Source organism: Carlito syrichta, unplaced genomic scaffold, assembly GCF_000164805.1.
Source record: "Carlito syrichta isolate Samal-C Ts95f unplaced genomic scaffold, Tarsius_syrichta-2.0.1 Scaffold316427, whole genome shotgun sequence".
Taxonomy (NCBI): Eukaryota; Metazoa; Chordata; class Mammalia; order Primates; family Tarsiidae; genus Carlito; species Carlito syrichta.
The window spans coordinates 320,740-330,879 of record NW_007260523.1 but is presented as its reverse complement, the minus strand read 5'-3'; the positions used below and the strand labels follow the sequence as shown (position 1 = coordinate 330,879).

At 43.4% G+C, this 10,140-nt stretch overlaps 1 protein-coding gene across 1 annotated transcript in view; it reads right to left on the bottom strand.

The window, feature by feature from the left end:
- Positions 1-770: 770 nt before the first annotated feature.
- Positions 771-10,140, bottom strand: part of RGSL1 (regulator of G protein signaling like 1) — a 100,651-nt gene continuing 91,281 nt past the window's right edge. The window contains exons 18-21 of the mRNA XM_008074404.2: positions 6,459-6,568; positions 3,650-3,742; positions 2,517-2,583; positions 771-807 (exon numbers count right to left, since the gene is read on the bottom strand). Coding sequence (XP_008072595.1) covers positions 771-807; positions 2,517-2,583; positions 3,650-3,742; positions 6,459-6,568 — 307 coding nt within the window. The remainder of the gene's footprint in view (positions 808-2,516; positions 2,584-3,649; positions 3,743-6,458; positions 6,569-10,140) is intronic.

Below are 10,140 nucleotides of genomic sequence, written 5' to 3'. Positions count from 1 at the left end.
GAGGATTGTCTGAGGCCACAGGCTCATGACCAGCCTGGGCAACGTGGCGAGACCTCATCTCTACAATGAATCAAAAAATTAGCCGGATGTGGTAGCACATGCCTATAGTTCTGGCTACTTGGAAGGCTGAGGCAGAAGGATCACCACAGCCCAGCAGGCAATGAGCTGGGGTGGCCATGAGCATGCCACTGCCCTCTAACCTGGGTGATGAAGTGAGGCTAAAACTCAAAAAACAATTTTAATAATTAAATAAATAAAATTAAATCATTTCTGACGTGAGTGCTCACAGGATTGTTGTGAGGATTTACTGAGACAATGGATGGGAGTCACTGTCCAAATGGGAGATCCTAGCATTAAAAGACCCCATCTGTTACTGCTGATGCTAGCAGCATCTTGTTTCTTATTGTGTTCAGTGACATCTGCTCCATTTGTCAATGAATTCTTCAACAATCTGAGTCAGGATTTGTGCAAGGCCATGCAGCTGAGAATGAGACCTAGAGCCCAGGCCTCCTGGTCCAACCCACCATGGAAAAACCATCTCCAACAAGGCCCCCAGGCTCAGGGAGGGCAGAGGTGCTTCCTCTCATTCTCTGTCCAAGTCTTACCCATTGCAGTCTCGCCCTACCATATTCGCACTGTCACCCCATTCCCCTTCTTGATCTTTCCAGGGGCAGATGACACCAGGGCATTTTATTTCTGACCAGAAAACTTTCTGTCAGTGTTAGGAGGCCAATGAGGGATGATTTGCCTCTGTTGGGGGGCTGACTTGATTACTTCTTCTCCTTTTTGGTACAGGATAATTTCGGTCTGAAGGGAGAGAGAATAACCAGTTATTGCAATGATGACGAGGTTACAGAAGTTGCACTCTCTGCTGGTTTGTCCCTGTCATATCCTTGAGGAATGACAATAGCCAATACTGAAACCTTTGGCCTTCAGAATAAGGCTTCTTGCACACTTATTCCCACCTTTTCCCCCTAAGAGTTTGTAACCTCTGAAACCATGAAATGCCTTCTTCGTGTAAATAACTTCAAAGTACATACTCCGGTTTGCCTTCCAGGTGCTAACACTGGCAAAAGAAACCTGGGCAACTCCAAGTCCTTGTTGGAAGGACAGGTCTGGAAGCAGGTCTGAGAAGGAGAGATGGCTAGCCAGGAGACCAGGCATGCCACTCACAGAAGCTGCTGTTTACAACCTTGGCCTTCAGACAACTCTTTGGCACTTCTCAGCTGTGGTTTCTATGATCCCTAGAGTTTCTCCCAGAGTTGTATCTTAGCATCAGTTTCACTTTGGTGCTTATGCAGAGTGAGTTAGGCTGAATCAGATTTTAACAGGCTTGGCCAGGCACAGTGACACATGCCTGTAATCCAAGCACTCTGGGAGGCTGAGACAGAAGGATCTCTTAAACCGAGGAGTTCAAGACCAGCCTAGGCAATATAGCGAGACCTCGTCTCTACAGAAAAATTTTTAAAAAATTAACCAGGTTTGGTGGCGCTACTTGGGAGACTGAGATGGAAGCCCAGGAGGTCAAGGCTGCAGTGAACTGTGATCATGACACTGCACTCCAGCCTGGACAACAATGTGAGACCCCGTCTCAAAAAAATAAAAATGAAAAAACTATATAAGCCAACAAACGAACAAAGAAGCAAGTAAGTTAATAGGCTCGAATCTTTCTGTTCTTTTTGCTAATATCCTGCCAAGCAGAATATTAAATTTTCTCAAATTTTCTCACCTTTGACCCTGAACAGATGCACCCGACCCTGAACAGATGGAATATTTGGGAAGCCGGCAATAAAAGATCATTTGGATAAAATATGTGGAGTATACATATATTTTATATATTATTCTATTTTATATGTATATAAAATAGAATACTACTCAGCCACAAAAATAATGAAATCAGGTTGTTTGCAGCAACATGGATAGAACTAGAGACCATTACCTTAAGTGAAATAATGCAAATAGAAATTCAAATACCACATGTTCTCAGCTGTAAGTGGGAGTTAAATAATATGTACACATGGACGTACAGAGTGGAATAACAGAACTGGAGACTCAGAAGGATAGAAGGGGATGAGGGATGAGAAATTACTTAAGGGATACCGTGCATATTATGTGGGTAATGTTTACACTAAAAACCCAGACTTCACATTAAACAATAGATCTGTGTAACAAAACTGCATTTGTACTCCCTAAATCTACATAAATAAAACAATAAATATATTCTGGGACACTCTTCCATAAGCAGTGGTGTTCTACTGGAAAGCAGGTCAGGAAACATCAATTTCCTAAAAGTGCCTTTCCGAACTGGAGGTGAGCAAGGACACCCACAGAAAAACCCCTCCTTAACTGCCCTGAATACAGGCCCCTCCAGAGGCAGCAAGCTCAATTTCTAGGTTCTACATGCCAAGGAGAGTCAGGTTGTGGAGCTAGACCTCTGGGAAGTTTATCTTGTCTCTTACTGTATGCTTGGACACAGCAGCTCTGAACTGAAGAAGAGGATTTCTGATTATACCTACCCCTGGACTGGACACAGTTGCATGGTAGACAGCACAAGTCTTGACTGAGTGAGGTTGCTTGATGAAGCTACAGACAAATACAGAGGATAACTGCATCAGAAGTCATGACACAGACACAGTTATTTGAGGGCCTCCAGTCTGAGGAAGACCATCCTGGGAAGACTTCCTGACACAACTCCAGGGAAGGGGTCAGGAAAAGTGAAGTAGAGCAGCAATGTTCCAGGGATATTCAGGAGACCTGGTGTGTAAGTTGAATTGTTTTTTTTTTTGGTCCCAGGAGTGATTTCATCTGAACACAAAGGCCATTAAATAAACCACATAGTCCCAGGGAAGTAAAATAAGGAGATTCAGTCAAATGAACACTAGAATCACAAGACGTTTGGCCTTTGCCCACAGATCATGGGCAGTGTTTCATAGTGCCCTCTCCCATAAAGCAATGAGGAAACATATTCAGATAGGCAGATCAGTCGAGCCAGTATTTCATTCCTACAAAAAACAGAAAAGTAGTATTCCCAACTTTTCCCCCCAAAAGAAGCTGACAATTGGGACTGGAAAGAAAGTTTTGCTGGGAGAGACCACATGAAACAAAGGCAGGTTTAATGTATGGGAGTGGGGTTGACTCCTTGAGGCTGAATATGGTGAAGAAAGGGAATATAAAACGGCCTCAATATGGGAGGCGAGGACCACAGGGTTTGTTACAAGGATGAGAAGAGCAGTAGCAGGAACCTTCAGGAAGCAGGAGGTATGGGGTGGTACTTCAAGTTAGCAGGTGGCCTCAGGGTGAGGGGAAGGTAATAAAGATCACACATCATGCCCGGAAACGGTCAGAGGGGTCAAAAGGGATGTAGAGAAGCTTCAGGTACCTGCCTTCCTAAATTCTTTTCCTAGAAAACAATCAAGGTACAATTATACAGATGAAAGCTGCATACACATCCCTGGAAGGAGGTCAGAAGACCCATTTTCACCTCATCTCTAACACTCCCAAGCTGTTTGATCTTGAGTAAGTCATTTCACATATTGGGAGGTCTTAGTCTCCTCATGGTCAACAAGGAAACTGGTCAAGGTGACCTTAGAGTCACCCTCTAATTGAGTAGTAAACCTTTGGTATCCTTGGGGATCCAACTCCAACTCACAATTTTGGACTGAATTTGCTATCACTTCCCGCACTTGAGGTCGCAACCACTCAGTACCTCTGAGCATGGTAAACCTTAGGATGGCATTATCTCCTGGGGGAAGGAAGGAGACAAGCATTAAAAACCCTTGCAACAGCTCCTGATAAAATAAATATTTCTGGTTGGGCACAGTGGCTCATGTCTGTAACCCCAGCACTTTGGGGGGCCGAGGTGAGAGGACTGCCTGAACCCAGGAGTTTGAGACCAGCCTTGGCAACATAATGAGACCTCATATCTACAATAAATTTTTAAAAATAGCTAAGTATGGTGGTGGCTACCTGTAGTCCTAGCTACTTGGGAGACTGAGATGGAAGGATTGCCTGAATTTAGCAGGTCAGGGCTATGATAGCTGACTGTGCAACTGCACTTCATCCTGAGTGATGAACTCAAAAAAAAAAAAAAGTCTAAGTGAGCAGGAACACTCTTGTTTAACATGCTTTGAGATGCTATGGTTTGAATGTCCTCTCCAAAACTCACGTTGAAATTTGATTGCCATTGAGATGGTATTAAGAGGTGGAGACCATTAAGAGGTAAGGCCAAGAGGGCTCTGCCCTCATCAATGGATTAATGTCATTATCACAGTCATGGGTGTGTTATCTGGAGAATAGGTATTATAAAAGTCCTCTCTGACTTTCTCTCACATTCTCTTTCCCTTCTGCCTTCCACCATGGGATGACACAGAATAAAGGCCGTTGTTAGGTGTTGGTGTCACGTTCTTGGACTTCCCAGTCTCTAGAATCATAAGCCAAATATTTAATTTTCTTTATAAATCACCCCATCTGAGGTATTCTGTTATAGCAACACAAAAAGGACTAATACATGAGATCAGGGTGATGAGGCTGAGAGAGGGAAGCAGTATACTCAAGATCCCCAAGTTCATGCACAATGACTCTCCAGGCCTGGAACCCAGATTCCTTAATTCAGGGCATCCTGCTGTTCTATTCCTTCTTTTGATATCAGAAAAGAATTGAGGATTTACTTCCCTAGAACTCAGCTAGGAAATAAGGCAAAAGCTAGGAACTTTCTGGGGAAGGAAGGAAACAAGCATTAAAAAAATTGGTAGACCGAAGACCAATTTCCCTGCGTATTGTTCACTTGCCCTTCCTTTCTCTGTCCCCTTTCTCTTATTATTCTCCCTCTCTTCTGCTGCTCCCACTGTAAGCCTATATGAGTGCCTTTCCGAACCCCACCACAAGGACACGTTGCCCCATGTACTGAAGGGATTACTGATTTCTGTCGGCTGACATGGCATTTTGCAAGGCAGAGACAAGGATACTGAGCAATGTTCACAATCACTGAGGTGGCCGCAGTTAGGGAGGTAGATGATTTGTTTCCTACTGAGGTGAGGATCCTCTCAGAGGGGCAGGAGTTGGGATCTACAGTCAACCAGAATTACTTCTCTGATTGTTCAGATGGATTTAGGTCTCAAGGGCCTGTGTTTGACCCACAAAAGTGAGGGATGCTTGCTCACGAGAGCTGGTCTGGGGGGAGGGGTAGGTTTCTGGGAAATGTGGACACAAGATCCAAACAGGTTTGAGCACAAATAAGAGAATGTTCAGCTCCATCATGGGACAGTTAGTTGCTGTTTTTAATAATTCTGTCCTATATCCATATTTTGTTCTATTGCTGTCCCCAGATTCATGGACTTGTTTTGTTTTCAGAACTTTCCACCAAAAGACACCGAGCCTTGCCCTCACCAGGCACTGACCTGTCCACCCTTCTCCCCCTTGTTAAAATTTCCTTTTGCTCAAGTACCAATCACAGCTGTATCTCGTATTAGGAAAGGAACTGGGCTTAACGACCAATTACACAGTTACTCATCACCTAATAACGAGGATACAGTCTTAGAAATGCATTGTTAGGTGATTTCATCATTGTGTACATATCAAAGAGTATACTTATACAAACCTACATGGTGTAGTTACTCACATCTAGGCTATATGGTAGAGCCTATTGCTCCTAGGCTACAAACCTGTACCACATGTTACTCTACTGAATACTATAGGCAATTATAACACAATGGCAAGTATTTGTGTATCTACACATAGACACAAAATACAGTAAGAATACAGTATTATCATCTTATGGAACCACTGTCATATATATGTGGTATGCATTGACCAAAACATCATGTGGTGCACGACTGTGTGTGTGTGTATATATATATAAGCACATTATTTAATTGTTTATGTTTTTATATATTACTTATATAACATATAAATAAATATACAACTCCCTCATAATCACACCCATCCAGAGATAACCCTATTAACATTTAGTCTTTATTTCTAAGTTATTTTATGCTTTCTTAAAAATTATATATGTATAAAGATATATAGGTCACATTAAAACTTCACTTTATATCCAGTTTTTAATGTTTTCACTTAACACTATAAAATAAATGCTTTTTAAGTGGTAAGGTTCAATGGAGATCATTGGAGCTGGTGGCTTCTTAAGCAACACTAAAGTGGGTCACCATGGAGACTGTAACACCTTGTAGACTGTGACAGGTAACCCATAGGCATTCTGGGAGCCATGGCTGGGGAGCGGTACCTGAGTAAGGTCTCCTTTTGTGGGCCTTCTAGTCACAGGTAATATATATAATGTATATCCCAAGGGCTCCTGTTTCCTTGAGGGCCATATAATGAGCTACCCATCATTCTAGCAAGCGTCCTTTGGGAAGTCTTGGAACTGGATCTTGGGGCCCTTTCCTTCTCTTTACAAGTCTAAGTTTCTAGAGGATGGAACAGTGGGACATGGCGGAGCTCACCTCCACTCCAAGGAGGGTACTTGTACGTAGATTTAGGAGGACTTTTCCTCTCCTTGAGCTTCTTCCCTCTGTACTGGAAGTAAGAGCGGGTTGCTGTCCAGGAACAGAACCTGTGAGAAGAATGGCTTCTGGTCACAGGGTGGAAACTGCCAGAGGAGCGTGCTGGAGCGACAAGCACAGGGAAAACTGGGTTGTGGATAGTCCTCATGGAGAGTGTGGGGTGTCTCACAGAGAAGAGGACAGCATCCTGCCTCAGGGTGTTGCCTGTTGGAGGCTTTTTTATGAGGATTCCATTTGTTCAAACAAGCCTCCAATGGGGGCCTGGTATAGGCAGTATGTCGGACTTCCTTCTGGAACTCCTTCTGGAATCTATAAAAAATCCTGTTTTTATACCTGGACCTGGGGTGGGGTCAACCTCGGGGTGCACTTGAGTATCAGACTATGAGATCCCTATCTAACCCTCCCGGTGCAGCCAGAGTATCTGACTGGCCTCCTCTCAGGTCCTGGTCCCTGGTTTCCATCCTGCCTCTTACTGAGAGCCCATTCCCCTAGCCCTATTCCCAATAGGCCCTCTCCTGAAATAGAGCCTGGTTTCCCATGTGAACTCAGACTCATGTACTTCTGCGACCTGAGAATTGCTGCTCCCAGAATATTCACCATCTCTTCCCTCCTGGCCTGAAACCCCTTGTTCTCCCTCCCCTAAGCCAGCCCTCAGACTGGGACCCCTTAGAGGCCAGTCTTGGCTAAGACTGAATTTATTCTCTGTGCTACCTTGGCTCTGGTGGTTTTGCCTGCTGGCCTCCTACCTCCTCCTTGAGGTGCCTTCTAATTCTATCACAGTTGTCTTCTCCCATTCCACTCGCTGAACTGGGTCTCCCTCCACTCATGGACCTCCCAATGTGCCACAGCTACATGATTTATGGCCGTGAGAGATCAAGAGGCCTGGTTTCCAATCCTGGTTGTACCACTTACCAAGTGATCCTAGGCAAGTCCCTTAACCACTCTGAACCTCAGTTTTCTCATCTGTAAAACAGGGATAATAATACTCTGCCCCACCACCTCAGAGGGTCGCAGAGAGGTTCATTTGAGATAATATACATGAACACAATATAAATCTCTTTATAAGTATGCAGGAAAACAAGTAAAGAACCAACTGCATGAGGCTCAGGGAACCAAAACTTTCCTAAAGCACCCTTAACCTTCCTAAACCAGTATTGGGAATAGCTGAGCACTGACTCAAGCCAGGAGAAACATGTATTTCCCAAGGGGTCCCAATCTCCCAATAATGTCTCAGGATGAATATCCATTTAGTTTTGCTTAGAACTCTTGGGTCCCCTTCCACTCTGGGAGCTTTTCTGTCCTCTCAATAAATCCTGCCTTAAAAAAAAAAAAAAAAAAAAAAAAAAGAATTAAGTGCTGGATTACAATTGGTGTTCAAAAAGCTTGTCTTGAACTTAGATTTTTGTATTTTTTTCAGTTCTATATGAAATAATTTATTACCCTAAGAACTTTAAAATAAAGATTGGTAATCGGTAAGCATCATTTATTTAATAAAGTGACTTTTTTGTGGGAGAGGGAAACTTCTAAGAACCTGAATCACATACTAATCTAAATATTGTGATTTGGCTTTTCTGGCAAAATTTCAGCCAGTTGTCCTCTGGTTACTACCACTCAAACCACTGACCATGTGGAAGATGTGATCTGGAGCTGTGATAGACCAGGAATAAATAACCAGCTGTTAGGATTTAGGTCAGACAGGAACCGGTGGACCATGAATTGCATTTGGTCTGCAGATAATTTGTTTCATTCTTGTTTTGGGGGCTTCAAAGATTCCTCATCATGTTTTAGTTTTGAGTTAGCTGAGACATTTGTTGCTTTAACCTTGGAAAAGATGACAGAAATTTTTGAATTTTCAGCTCCTCTTGAAAATGAAAATATCAGCTGGGCATGGTGGCTTACGTTTGTCATCTCAGCACTTTGAGAGGCGGAGGCAGGAGGAGTGCTTAGGCCCTGGAGTTTGAAACCAGCCTGGGCAACACAGCAAGACCTTGTCTCTACAAAAACATAAAAAAAATTAGCTGGGTGTTGGAGTGAGTGCCTGCAATCCCAGCTACCCTTTGGGAGACTGACACAGGAGGATCATTTGAGCCTAGGAGTTGGAGGGTGCAGTGAGCCGTGATTACGCCACTGCACTCCAGTCTGGATAACAGAGTGAGACTGTGACAAAAAAAAAAAAAGAAAGAAAAAGAAAAATAAAACAACGAAAAAGTGGAAATATCTAGCAACGGTGCCCTCTCAGTGGTAACTAAGAGGATTTGGGCATAACAGAGCAAAACACTCTGACTTACTTCTTTCATGAGGCTCCTTAAGCACAAGCAATTGTGTTAGTCTTGAAATAATTTCTCTCCAAGTGGCTGTGATGCACACTTACCCTTAGGTGAGAAACCTAGGCCTAAGAAAACCTCACATCCTTGTTCTCAGCAAGCAAGGAACAGGAGCGGTGGGAAACCAGGTATCTGGTTCCAAGTCTTACACTGCTTTTCATCTTCTGATTCAGTATTTAGCTTTCTACATCAGGGATGATATATGAGGGGGACCCCCCAAAAATGGAATTATCTTTTGGAGGGCGGATCCTTTATAGTATAGGCTTCTCCCTCCAGGTACCATTGGCATCACTGTACCAGCTAGCATTCTAGTGAGAGGCTGCATTTGGGGTCAGTGAATTTTTTTTTTTTTTTTTGGAGATTCTTTCAAAGCATTTGTCCATTTCATGATGAGTGATTCACGAATGCATCTGCCTGCACCACATTGAGTGTTCAGCAGTTTTTGATAAAAAATGGCATGATGTCCATGCTTTACCCTCCCTATTTACCCTATCTTTTTTTTTTTTTTATTAAACATACTTTTTAGCTCGGTGGCTCAGCCTGTAATCCCGCGCTTTGGGAGGCTGAGGTGAGTGGATTGCCTGAGCCCGCGGGTTCGAGACCCGCCTGGGCAACTTGGCGAGACCTCATCTCTACAATAAACCAAAAATTAGCCGGGCGTGGTAGCGCGCGCTTTTAGTTCCAGCTCCTTGGAAGGCTGAGGTGGAAGGATCGCCGGAGCCCAGCAGGTCGAGGCCGCGGTGGCCGGGAGTGGCCACTGTACTCCAGTCTGGGGGACAGAGTAAGATTCCAACTAAAAAAAAAAAACCCCAAAAAACAAAAAAACATATTTTTTATTTTAAAATTGTGGGGTACAGTTAAGGGTTAGGTATACAAATATGCATTGTTCAGGCACCTTGTTGATAAGGTGTGTCCCCACGTCTCCAGACAGATATTGACTACCGTTAATCCCACCTCCCTTCCCCTTCCTGCCCGGCCCCATAGTTTCCCAGCACTGTCAATCCTTTTTTTATGGTATTACAATAGATATTCAAGGTCCACTTATGAGTGAGAACATGTGATACTCAGATCTTTGTTTCTGTGAGAGATCACTCAGTATTATAAACTCTAGTTCCATTCAGATTGTTGCAAAATTCATGATTTTGCTCTTTTTTTGTGGCTGCATAGTATTCCATCGTGTATATGTATCACATTTTTAAAATTCAGTCCTCTTTTGACAAACAGCATGGTTGGTTCCAGGTTCTTGCTATTGTGAACAATGCTGCGATAAACATACGTGTGCAGGAATCTTTTTTATA